Consider the following 13,480-nt stretch of genomic DNA (forward strand, 5'->3'; position numbering starts at 1 on the left):
GGGAGATTCAGGTCGGCGATTTATCTTGTGCAATAAGTATCCCGTCCTGCATCACAGGTCCTCCTTGGTTGCCACTCTGGAACACGCATTTGAGCGGCAGCGGATAGAGGGGCGTATGTCTTTTCATTCTTGAACCGCGAGCGATTGTAGTGCCTGAATTTCCGAGCAGCGCAGAAGGAGACCGGCTTGCATATATAATGATGAAGCTTCGAAGGCACTACACATCCATGAGCTCGCATACACAGCTCTTGTCCCAAGGAGAAATGGCGAACTTGGCAGTCTTTTCCTCCCCCGCTTTTCTCCGCCCCTTTATTCGGAAGAAGCTCACGGTCACTACCTTTCCTCCTCAATTGTGAAGCCCAGGTGCATGCCGCGGAATGGTATGAACATAGTGTCGAATGGAGCTGCATCTGAAACGACTTATTTTCACTGCCTGGAACCAAAGCAGTGCTCTCTATTTCACCATTTTATAGCTGAACCTGCAACGGAGCGAGTAAATTACCGCGCCGAAATGGTTTGGCAAAGATTTCAGGCGACCGTTTTTATGCAAGACGCCGTATCTTCGTATTTCATTCAAGTTCGTTTGAGCGAGGTAGCCGAATTTCGACCATCGGAAGTTTATTCATTCACTCGCGAGGTGGCCGGAATAAGCTTTTCTATTGCTGTTCGGCAGCAGCATCTAATTGACGATATACTATCCAATGTCATGAAGCTAAATATTTGCTTGGAGGGTTCGCCATTAGCAGTTAGGAAGAATTCTTAATACGGATATGAATTGAAACTTTTCACTCTTTCGCCCTGTGTTCACTCGTTAGAGCGAAATTCAGTTGAAGTTGCTTATATTGGTAGAGCGCATGTGCAACCAGCAGATTCTAAAGAAGCTTGGAACTTGGTAGTTTGCGAAGACCGGGAACATTTGATGCTTAGTTTTTGTCTATACTTTCTTGCCAAATCACCGACATGGCATGGCTAAAGAAGGCCTTCAAACGGAAGCCTATTTCAGGTTTGGCTCCCTCTGTTGTAGGTTCGGAGGAGCACCGGACACGGCTGGCTGGCGACTGCGTGGTGGATCGCGACTGCCCGGAACAGTGCGTGTGTGAGGGCACCATTGTAGACTGCTCGCGCAAGGGTCTGCGCGAGATTCCCACCGACCTGCCCAGCTTCACCACCGAGCTGTGAGTGCTGCTCTCTTTCATCTTCCTGAGTTTGCATCCGGCCTTGTTAGCCATAAAGGGAAACAGCTGCGCCTGTGTCGCTTCACGAGAAGTGTTAGTTAACAAAAAAAATTTCAATTTGCGTCGCGGGGTATCGGAATATGATTCTGGCTGCAAAGTTCCGGTGATAGGCTAAAAGCAGACCACACATTTTCAAAATCTGAAGCATCTTTGCTACGACAAAATCACTCGCCAAATATTTTCACCGACAGGAATGCCAAACACGCTCTGAAGAAAAAACTGGCAATCGACTTCATGTTTTGCATTTCACCAGGAATGCAGAATTTGTGCAGCGCCACCATTGTGATAGCGCATGCTGCGAAACATCCATTGCATAATATTTCTTAATGCATCTTTTCTTTGATGTCTGTGATGAATTAAAAACGGTATTATTTATTTTTCGCATGTAGGAGATTGAACGATAACCACATTGTAAAGGTTCGCAACAGTGGGATTTTCAAAAAGCTACCGAATCTCAACAAGCTGTAAGTAGTATTTTGCACTTACATTTCGTGCCTTTATAGTCTTTTCCATGAGTACTGCATTTTGTGAGAGCTAACTGAATTCTCGTTACTCTCATTTCTGGAGGGCTGTGCTTAAATATGCCGACCCCAAGCACCAAAGACAAAAGTGGTGGATGATGATTATTTTATACATATCAGTTGCAAGCTTAAGTGCAACCTGTCTACAAGTACTGTGACTATGCGCTTACTCGTGTTCCTTTCTGCGATCGAGAAGTAGAAGTGGAAAACCTGCAATGTGACATGCAGCGCTACCATAGTAATGGCCCCTTGTGTGTGCGATAGTAATATTTTTCTTGATTTTCAGTGACCTGCGAAATAACGCCGTCTCTGAGATTGAAGACAATGCTTTTCTTGGGGCTGAACAGCTGGCCGACTTGTGAGTATCGCTGTGCCGCATTTCCTGGTAGATATCCAAGAGTCTGGTTCTTCTGTGAAGAAGGCAGTCGATGATTTAACATAAATCAGGGGCAGAAAATATGCGGTGACAAAGGAAACAAGGCCTATCTCATCGCCAGCAAGTGTCAGCGCAATATGCTTGCTATGAGTGGCTTAACAGATTTACCGACAGCCCATAGGCACTGCTAGGTGCAGTTTTCGGCATTCCCTCGCTTCTAAGCATTAAATGCTTTTAGCTGCATTCTTGGCAAACTGTGGCGAATATCGACCGCGAACTGCGGCGTACCCGATGCCGAACCTGACGTCCAGCCTATCGAAACACTTGCGAAATTTTTGTCAGGTCTATAGCCAGCAGAAAAAACTTCAGCCTCGAGTGGAATTCGAACCAGTGCCTGGGCCAGCAGAGCGCCTTCGTTTTCTGGTATATTCGACTACTGGGCCATCGCAGCGCCTTCTGTCATTACTTGAAAAAGTAGTCAAAAAGAAAAAACCCCAACCAACTCATGCTGCGTAATATGGTCACGTCATGCCCTTGTACTGCACCGCAAACATGAATATCAAAATTCTGGGAGGTGCAGGCATAAAACAAGTCACCAGTTCGTGCGCCACAAGTACTCTCTGCACCGGAACAGAGACCCCTTTGAACGTGCTGGTTCGCCATGTTGGTACACGTCACGGGTTCGGTGACTACGCGACGTCATCACCGAGTGCTGACAATGAGGGAGGGGGTGGCCGTTTGATGCCCGGCGTAGCCGGTAAGCAAACGTAGGGAATGAGACGAGGCGTGTTAAGAGGTAGCAACAACAAAACAACGTTTATAGTTTCGATTGAAGAATACGACAACTTTCACAGACACGTAATCTACATTCTACAAAACAATTGCGGAAAACACATAGCATTAAATACACTGAATTAAGTTATACATTGAATATGTCTGCACAGGTCAGAATACAAGTGAGAGCCCAATTAGCTACAGTCGATAAAAGTTCAGAGGGGGAACAAACATACAGTCAACCGAGGAGCGCGGCTGCAGTCCATCCACAAACACGCAGTCAGTGCGGGCCCCGAAGGCGATGTCCTTCCAGAGCAGCTTGCGGTTTCGAGGATGCGGTGCGGCGGCTCGGAGTCCCGGGAGTTCGCGGCGGCAGCGTCTCCACCGACGAGCAGACTGAAGTTCGTGCCCATACGGCCCCCTTTTAAAGTCCTCGGGCGCTAGCGGGCGAGGCACTCGCGGCGCCACAGAGTCGGTGTCGAAAAATTATCACCAAAAAGCGCAACGAGAGCACGTAGGCACCTACACTTTGACACTGCACGGTCGCCATCTTGGAGGAGGAAAAATTAACGGACAGCTAAAAAGAAGCCCTAGGCTTCAACTCTGGATTCGGTGACCTTGGAACAGCAAAAAAGTAGAACACAACCAAAAAGGGAGTCGCGCACTCCCGCAATTTCTTTCCTGCCAATGGTCAGCTCAAGACTTCGGCAGTATTGGGGGCGACTTTGAGCCCGGAAAAATAAGAGATACACAAAACAAGCAGCATGTACAGTGGTGAGCAGCCTTGTCTAGAGCGCTTGAGCAGTGCGCACTTGGTAACAAAAACCGAAATTAGAGAGCAGCCCCTCATTACAGGGCAATGTTTTCGTGCCTGCTTTGTTTACGAGGCTATCTGGCGCTACTTCCGTGCAAGCGTTGCAGCTGGACCCTAGAGGCTGCCACAAAATCTGGATTTGTTTGCAAGGAAGTGCACCGCCCGAGCGCTCTAGACAAGGCTGCTCACCACTGTACGTCTCCGCTTGCGCAATGCGAGGGGGTTGTCTAACTAACCGAACAGCGTGAATATATTCGTGCTCTTCCCGAAACACATACCGGTTACACGGTCACACTATGTTAAAGAAACGTGGACGCTTCAGTTTTATACAACAAAAATAATTTACAGGCTGCCGCACTTCTGTTGCAGTCCATCATACGGCTTTTCCACAAACTCCTCTATCCCATTCACATGGAAAGATCGCAAGGTGCATCAGAATTTTTTTCAGCAGGCTAAAATCTGATACTGTACGTTGCGATCTCAAAATATCCTTAAGAGTTCTCAGCAACATCTCCCAGAAGGGCACAGCATTAAGATACAGAGAAAAAACAATCATATCAGTGGTCTCCGGCTGTTCACAGAAGCAGTAATTCACCGGCCAAGCCACAAAATCCATAGCGTGAAGCCACGCCAGCGTCAACGTATCGAAATTCAAACTCCAATGTTTTCACAAAAAATTGATTGCACATTCGCTTAAATCGCTTTAATGCACTGGTGTCAAGAAACCCCAGGTTAAGTTATTAGTATAATGATACAGGGAAGAATAAAGACTTGGCCATGATCTGAGTCCCCTGTTTTTCGGAGAAGCTGTGCAGCAATGTAAGGAAGTCCACGCAATGAGGAAACGAAAAGTGTCGGCAACTTTCTTAAAGGCGCTCTCAATAAAGTTATGGTATACCTGGAATGTTAGAGGACACCGCTTCACGAATATCCGTGGCAAGAATTTTATTTTTAATGGGCTTTGTAGAAGCCGAGCTATCTGTAGTAAAAAAATCAGGCGCACTTTGACTGTCTAAAGTGCGTAGAGGCGGAAGCGTTTTTCGCACCACTTTAACTGCCTCTGTGGAACTGGTGACATCAGCACTGGATGACGTCACACATATTTAATGGCTAATTACCAAGTAATGAGAAATTACTAATCAATGGTTACTTAGTGATTAACGACAAGATACTAATTAACTGTTAATGAATTACGCTTAAGCTTCGCCTTTAGTAGTGGAACGCGACAGCATGTTGTAGCGCCGCCAGGGAGTCTACGGAGCGCCACCACCCGTTCGGCGCGATGCCTTGCCCTTTGAACGCAACGCTTTTTGAGGAAAGGAAATGGCGCAGTAATTCTCTGTCATCTCGGTGGACACCCGAACCGCACCGTACACGAAGGGAGGAAGTGGGAGTGAAAGAAGAAAGAGAAAGAGGGTCCGTAATCAAGAAAATGAAAATTGTATTTGAGGAAAGGAAGAGGGAGCGAGAGAGAGGGGGAGACTGTCGGCAAGGCGATGGAGAGCGCGTGGCGGCGGCTCCGGCGGCGGCCCCGGCGCGCCAGCTGTGCGCCGTGTGAAATCACCCGCTCCTCGCGCATGCGCAGCTTGGCCTTTGCAGAGCTCTGCGAAATGGCTCAGCGACTAGCGTAGTGTTGCTATCGGAAAAAAAAAATGAATTTCAGTGTCTACGTGAGTCTCCCTGTCCTTTCGTCACTTTTCGCATGCTTAAAGTAGGCGTTTCTCCGCCAGCCCAACCACCGATGTGCACGGTATTTCCCCGGAAGGTGGAGCTTCCTCACCTGCCGGAGTAACGAGGCTGACTGGTCACGGCCATGGTAGCTGCCTGACGTCTTAAAGAATTAACCAATAACCACCTCTTGACCGGCATGCGCAGGAGCAGGCGACGGAGGAGGGTGCGGGCATGAAAAAGTCACGGGAAAGGGTTCACGAAATTTGACACGCGTTTGTAGGTTCTCGGTTGCGTGTGGAAGTGTACTATTTGACTGAAGTATTCGTGACACCACGATGTAGTGATTGAGGTAGTGGTGCTCTCATCAGGAGGTGTTAGGAGCCCCTTTGAAGGAAACGCACAGAGTTCATGTCATCTCGGGCATGTCCAGTCGGTGCGAACAGAAAAAGCAAATGAGCACACCGAGCCGATTCAGCATAGATACTAAAGGATGGTTCGCAGACTTGAAAGCGAAAAAAATGACAGCCGATTTCTGTAGAAAGGCCAAATGGGAATATGTGCGTTAGCATGAAGGCGAAATTCTAGAGGCCCGTGTGCTGTGCGATGTCAGTGCACGTTAAAGAACCCCAGGTCGTCGAAATTTCCGGAGCCCTCCACTACGGCGTCCCTCGTAGCCTCAGTTGCTCCGGGATGTTAAACCCCAATAAACCAATAAACCAAACCAATACGTGCGTTAGCACGGTTACCACCTGGTTATCACTCCAGTTTACCACCTGGTTGCCACTCCAGGTCAGCATATGGTTACCACTTCGTTACCACTCCGGGTTACCACATGCTTACCTACCGGATACCGCCCCACGTTACCACATGGTTAGCACCCCAGGTTACCCCTGGTATACCACTGGTCATACTTGGTTACCTCTGGTCGCACTTAGTTATGCTTGGTAGCAATGTGAGAGCAGGTTTCAGGCAAGCAAACACATAGCGGCTAAATGCGGGGATTGGCCACAATAGCGCAGTAAAGAAGAAACTAGAAACAAGTTCCTGGTCACGATTAGACTCTAGAGGAAGATACAAGTTGTCATACAGTGCAGTACTTGCAAGACGTAGACAATCAAGCGTTGCAACCATGAAGATATTCCAGACTTGGGCCCAAGGAGCAATGAAAGTTCCCGACCCATCCAAGCCTGTGTTTGTCGCTTCATAGAAAAGGTTTCGAAATCCCATCATGGCCATCACCGCAGCCTCTGAAATCGTCGTCATCGCTCGTTTTGCGCAGCGAGTTATACGCTATAGCATTCGAATTTCCACGAAGAAAAAATGTGGGCGGGCACTGAAACTCTATCTTTAGGCGTATGACGTGGCGTAAACAAATAAAAATAACGTTCAATGTATTGAACTATTCAAACATATCAATAAAAGGTTACAATGGAAAGACATCTTTGTGAAAATACGTCAATTGTGTTTAACAATGAAAAAAGGATTCAGTAGAGTTTCCCAAGTCATTAATTTATACTGATGAGGAAATTACAGAGAGCAAAATTACAGCATTTATGTGAAAGAAATCCTCCACTGCCTTAATGAATTCATCCAGTGTAGAACTATGTCTTACACAGCACTCATGATGTAAAAAATAGCGCACAGGGAACACAAGGGACGGAAAGTAAACGACGCAGACAAGCGCGTTCCGCAGCACTGCCTGGTTGGAGGAATGCGCTTCCCTGCACACACAATGCCGATTGGTGAATGTCCCGCCACTCGACTGCAGCCATGGAAGTCTACAACGCTGCCAAGGCTCCTTAACACTGTAGCGCTCCAAAATCTGTGTCTACGCACGCATTTAACAGTTGTATTTCTTTTTTGTTCTTTCCCAGCCTGTAAATACTCCGCGCTTGGCGCGAGTGATTGGAACGCGATGCCCTGTCAATCAATTGTCTCAGTGTGACGTTAAATGATAATTGCAGTTTTTGCACCAGTAGACATGAACTGTCATTGTCACCATTTGAAGCAGAGCTGTTCACGCGGTTGCTGCAAAGTAGAGGGAGCGCTAGGACACCATCACACACATGTGATCTTCTCTGGCACGCAGGCTTCTCTCGGAAAACAAGCTGAAGCAGGTGCGGGCTAAGATGTTTTCGGGCCTGATACGCCTCAAGACCCTGTGAGTGCCACCCCGCTTTTGTGCTTGAGGTTTGGCTTTAACGACGCATACCCTTTTCGCAGGATGCTGCGCACTAACCAGCTGACGTTCATCACCAACGACACGTTCGCTGACCTGGATTCCGTACGTCTCCTGTGAGTGGTGTTTAATCGCTAACTTGGTAACCATCAAAAGGGATAGTTCTCCGCTTCATCGCTGTCTTGTCTCGTGTCTATTTACACTGCCCTTTTCTGAGGTTTGTTCTTAACATGTGTGGCTTAGAGGTACTTATCAAAATTGGACAGGCTCGCAGTAAAGTTCAGGTCCTCCTCCTTCCTTGCATCAGGGTTGCCCCTCCAATGATGGTTTGCAGACTGGAAGAATAAAGGTTATCTTCCCACCAGTGGTGCCCCCTATGAGACGGTCGTGCGATGAGTCAAGATGCAGGGATAAACGGGGTACTTGAAATTTTATATACAGATGTTTACATCACATACAAGTTTAGGCACTGGAGACATATTAAGCAGCAAAAAGGTGAAACAACAAAAAGTGGAACTGGCTAACACTATAGGGGAGGCCCCTAATCGGCATAGCCAAAGATGCAATACATCTCACCTTAGCCCAGAACCCTTTTTTCTGGCTCCGGGGCCCGGTTTTAAAGACCTAAAGGCCCGGCCCACATTCGGTAGCTCCCAATCATGTTACACTCTTCACATGATTGGTTTATCGAAAGCATGGCCAGTCCTCCAGCTCCCGTAAAGTAAATGACCCGCTTCCTCGCAAAATACAAACAAAAACAAATGCAAACACACAGTCGTACCAGCACGTGCGATCGGTTTCCCCGGTGACCCTCGACCTTGGCGTCATCCCGGATTAGGGATTATCAGGCTTAAACGGGCAGTTACCGCTGAAAGTCGCTGCGAGCTCGGACCCGCGTTCCTAGGCGACTTAGATTTCCTAGGGCTGTCTGTTAACCAGTCGGCACCTCACCGACAGTCGGTCAGTCGCGTCACTCAACTCAGTCCTTCGCTGTCCTCGGCTAGCTGCGCTATCGCCGGCTATTCGTCACTTTCATTGCCCCCCTCGTCAACAGCGCCTGACACCGTTCCGTCCGGCAGTGCTTAATCTTCAGAATATCTGCAGAACTTCGGAACAGTGGCGGTCGGCGTTGCTCCCTCAGCCGAACAGCTCTCACCGCTCTTTTGCATAGCCGGCGCGAATCGGCCTCACAGGGCGCGGGACACCCGTGCGTCCCGGCGCCTTCGTGCACGGCCGCATTGTTCCGAGAAAGGAGACGCTGCTCTTTGCGCGCACCTCGCCGCCCCTCCCGCCGCGGGGGGGGGGGGGGGGGGGGCGTAATTAAGACTGCAGCGGCGGGCTGCTGAGAAAGGATTACCGGTCCTAATGACCTCGCGTGCACTACCGATCCCTTACACTTTCTATGAAAAGGAGCGGTAAGTGCAGTTAACATGAGAGTGCAGCCCTCTGCCTTTGTCCGAAACCACGGTGTCCGAAACGAAGTGTTCAATATTCAGAGCGAACAGACACGCGAAGGCAAAGAACTCGCTTCGATCAAACCGGGGCGTAGCGCGCAAAGCAGTTGTCCATTTGACCGAACTGGCATGGTTCCGTTCTCTCAGTTGGTACAGTCCCTCAGCTTCCCGATAAGCACTACCACGTGTGCGAGAGTGCAGTTCAGATCACTTTTAAATGCGCAAGCATTACTAGGCTATGTCGGAGAGGTCGTGTCACCAAAACGTGTCCGCAGTAGTTGTGTCGTTCTCAGAATAGGTAGAAGAAACGAATGGTTGGAATCGATAGAGGACGATGTGAGAATGATGGGCAGAAAATTTGATGTGAATAGAACGATTAGTTAATTAGAGCCAGAAATGTCGAAAAACCGTCGAAATAGCGCGGGCGTCGATATAATGAATGGGCGGGGAAGCAGCCTTGGACGTCAAAATAATGGAAAATATGCAAAGGAGTGAAAATAAAGTTTTAATTGAATTGAAATGTATTTGATGAATGATAATTAATCGAAAAAAGCTTGATAGACAGATTAATTAGTTAATTATGAGTGAAAAGCATTGGACGGTCGAATAGGCTAGGCGGGGATATAGTAGGGAGGCGGGAAAACAGCAGTGGCCTCAAATTTTAAAAACCAAAATGCGTGATTGAGGGGAAAATGGGTTCGAGTGTTATTAATTAAGGTGATTAATTAAGAAAACTTGTAAAATAAAGTGATTGCCATTGGTAGCCATAGTACGGGGCTGATAATGTTACAGAAAAAAGCGATACGATATGTCGAAACCTTGCATACAATGATCATACAGGTTTGTACTTTTCAAAGCATTCCGTTCCAAAAGTGAACGAATTTTTTTAGTTGAAATTGCTGTCTGATGTTTTTACGATTTCAAACATCATCCCACTAAATATGTTCAATTAAACTCTAGTAGTGACGCGCCCTATAAATTAAGGTACGCCAGTTACAGAGTACCACTCGTAAGGACTCTAACTATGGAACCGAAATGCTTTCATATTTAATTCCCAGTCTTCTAAATAAACATACACAGGCCATAGAAATTATTCAGAAATCTGTTTCTCAAAAGTCCTTCAAAAGAAATGGTAAAGCTTACCTCCTTTCTCGTCGGAATGATTAAAGAGTTGTTTCCGCAGAAATTCTTGATGTCCCTGTTGTTCCATTACCTCTGTCAATTCTCTTGTATTTCTTATTTTGATGTGCCTTGTAAATATTTCCTTTATAATTATGTGATTGCAAAAGTATCCAGCTTCCTCCAATTTTTATCTTGTACCGTTATGTGTTTTTATTTTGTAATGAGAATGTATGAAGTTCTTGCTTCTTTTGCTGCTTGTCCTGAGCATTGTGTCGAGTGCTTAGGCCCCGTCAGGCAGAGTGCATCTGCCTTTTGCCCTTGTATCCGAGACCTTGTTGTCTGAAATAAAAGATCTATCTATATATAAAATAATTACGATGATTAATTGATAGCGATCAGTGACACTTAAATAGCTAATTATGAGCTAGTGAAGGCCATGTAAGCTGCTAATTAAGAGCGAAGAGGGGCAGGCAAAGAGAATGAAAGAGAGGCGACGAGTGCCGAGGAGGCGTCAATGCTTTCGCAATCTCCCAGTCAGGGTCGCCGCGATGATCTCTAACGTTTTTCCTATCGGTTTGCTGGGTCGGACAGTGACTAAGACGCCGTTTCGAGCAGTTGCGTTTCTCAATCATCAATCGGACTCTGGCCGAGGTGCTGCTCAGGCTGCCTTCAGCAGTGATAATTATCGTATCCTCCTACCTCGTCTTTCAAGGTCTTTGACTCCGCTTTTCTGCATGCTTACTTTGCCGGTCGCCCGTACATTCTTTGGGGATGCGCTGCGAAGTGCTGTGGATTTCGGATCTCAAGGAAAAATTTTATGTGTAGCACGTCTGGATGATGACCTGCGAATCGATGCCATCGAAATTGAGGCTTGTGTCAGGCGGTGAAATTTTTGTCGACAGCTTTTGCTTTGTGGCTGTGTACCAGGAAGTGAAAGAGGTCGAGTGGAAGCTCCCGAACGCTTGAATGGTACGTTCAGTAAAACTGGAAGGCCACATACATGGAGCAAACGAAAATGATGAACCGGGATGCTGCTGTGTCTTTTGCTGGAGGAGACCGCGTACTGAACGTCTTTCTTCTGTTGAACCGCGTTGGTCGCATTCGTCGGCATTGCTGTACACTGCGCCGCGAGGATAGCCGGCGCGTCAATAGTAAACTGGCAAGCTGCGGCATCCGGACGACGCTTTGCAGGAGCTCGTCATGAATTCCACGGAAGTGCTCGGTGCAACTGCAGCAATGGTCGAGTTTTGCAGTGTCAGTGCACCGGTTGTTGAAGTGGAACAGAGTACTCAGAGTCGGTTCAGAAGTGGTGGCCATGACTCAGCGAGCATCAGGCATCGTCGACATTCCAGGATTCCTGGCGGAACTCGTGAGCCGGCTTCGCCTCTTCTCGCAGAGCCAGCGGGAACCGAGCAGGCTGACTTCTCTTCTGCACAGATGCCCTTTGGCCTGGTTGAGTGTGAGGCTGGCCGCTCTCAGCTTTTTCAGGATGTCCGCGAGATGTGCGAGCTGTTCCTCGGAGTTGCGGAGGTAGATGACGCGGTACGCGGTGTGGTGCCGTTTGCGGCCGCCGCGTGCAAGGTCAGTCAGCCGCTGAATGGTACTTGGGCTTGCGGACAAACCGAAATGCATCCTAACGAATTTGTAGATACCTCAGTGGCATGTGAATGGCGTTTTGCACTCGGCGCTTGGTGGCATCTCTATTTGGAAATAGCCTTTGCTTGCGTCCAGACTACAGAAATACCTCGCTCTGCCTAGGTTTGAAACGATAACGTTTGCGCTTGCGAAGGGGTACGCATCCTCCTGTGCAAACGCATTCAGTAGTCTGTAGTTGACGCTACCGTTCTTTTTGGGGCGTGTACGACTAGGAATCTCCAGGGGCTTGATGAGCGTCGAACGATACCCGCGTAGGGCAGCTTTTGCAGTGACTCGTGAGTCGCCTGCGTTCATGGAGGAAAAAAAACTGAGGAGGGAGCGCGACGCCAAGCGGCCAGCCATCACAAGCCAAGTGCTCGTGAGGCTGCTGTCTCCCCCGTTTTAGAGCGCAGCTCTTTGGCGGCCGTTTCTGCGTTTCGCGGCGTCGCCGTTGACCCTCGTAACCAGCAGTGGACACCTAAACTGCTCTTTGAACTACCAAACCCGTGGAGCTTGGAAAGCAAAGGAAAGGCGCATACCTGCCCTCCCGGAACAGTGGACTCCTCAATCGTGCTTCAAGCTACGTGGCGATACTGACAGATGTGCGCTGCATGCGTTGACATTGACAACGTTGTGCCATTTTAAGGAAAGGAAGTACGCATAACTGGCTCCCTGGTTCAGTGGACGCCTGAATCGCGCTTATAGGTACGTGGGGTGATGAGAGACAGATGTGGGCTGCTGGCATTGACAACGTTGTGCCAGAAACGCAGCGCTGAAGCCATAGGCCGTCGGTGTTCATTGGCGTTGGCGTTGACAATGTTCTAAGGCGGAAGCCTTTAATGCCTCATCGTTGTAATCAGGAGTTGTCGACAGAAATGTCACGCTTTTCAATTGGTCGTCACGTCACACTGCGCAAATTTAAAACGGGCCCATTGTACTTGGGCTAGTAACCATGCAACCAATTAAAGGGATGGTATAGTGATGCTCCAAGTAAGTGGAACTGAGGTTAATTAATTGCGTAGTTAACCAAGTAGCCTAATTAACCTTTCTAGTCAGACCAGATAAATAAATAAAACCGAGTAGGAAAGAGGTCGAGTTGGGGAATCGAACCAGGGCCTCCGGAGTGTGAGACGAGCACGCTACCACTCCGTCATGCCAGCTCGATGGTTTGGAATGAACAAAGGCGCGTCTAGTAAATACGGTGTCTTCGTTCACTCCCATCTTGTTCCCTTACCGCTACGGCGAGGTTCAGGTGTTCACCGAGATATGCGAGACATACATTTCTTTTCCTCAAAAACCAATTTACAGACGAGTAAGGCGTAGAGCCGAACTGGCGATGGCGTTTTGTGGCCTCCCTGGCAGCGTTGCAAGACGCTGTCGCGTTCCACTCTTAGAGGCGAAGCTTAGCATCTTAACCACACATCAGTGACACAAGCAGCAGCACTGCGCTTAAGGCTTCCGTCTCACCGCACTTTAGGTCAAAAAAGCGCCCCCCCCCCCCCCTTAATTCTTTACACCCCGATCATTTTAAGGAAAGGAAGTGCGCATAACTGGCTCCCTGGCTCAGTGGGCGCCTGAATTGCGCTTATAGGTACGTGGGGCGACCACAGAGAGATGACGGCTGCATGCGTTAGCGCTGACAGCGGTGAGCGAACCCTCGCGATCAACCATTAACTGCCACCTGCCAGGGTGCCAAGGT

The 13,480-nt window shown here is 48.4% G+C and overlaps 1 protein-coding gene across 10 annotated transcripts in view; it reads left to right on the top strand.

Annotated features, from left to right (window-relative positions):
* The window catches only part of sli (slit guidance ligand), a 567,521-nt gene that overhangs the window by 403,915 nt on the left and 150,126 nt on the right, over positions 1 to 13,480 (top strand). For 8 of the 10 annotated variants that reach the window (XM_089578241.1, XM_089578237.1, XM_089578240.1 and 5 more), the window contains 5 exons: positions 1,004 to 1,175; positions 1,625 to 1,699; positions 2,043 to 2,114; positions 7,481 to 7,552; positions 7,615 to 7,686. In XM_089578241.1, the coding sequence (XP_089434367.1) occupies positions 1,004 to 1,175; positions 1,625 to 1,699; positions 2,043 to 2,114; positions 7,481 to 7,552; positions 7,615 to 7,686 (463 nt within the window). The remainder of the gene's footprint in view (positions 1 to 1,003; positions 1,176 to 1,624; positions 1,700 to 2,042; positions 2,115 to 7,480; positions 7,553 to 7,614; positions 7,687 to 13,480) is intronic. The other 2 variants (XM_089578242.1, XM_089578238.1) reach the window with 1 other exon arrangement.

This window comes from Amblyomma mixtum, chromosome 3, assembly GCF_055824585.1.
Source record: "Amblyomma mixtum isolate Tamu chromosome 3, ASM5582458v1, whole genome shotgun sequence".
NCBI classification, from domain to species: Eukaryota; Metazoa; Arthropoda; class Arachnida; order Ixodida; family Ixodidae; genus Amblyomma; species Amblyomma mixtum.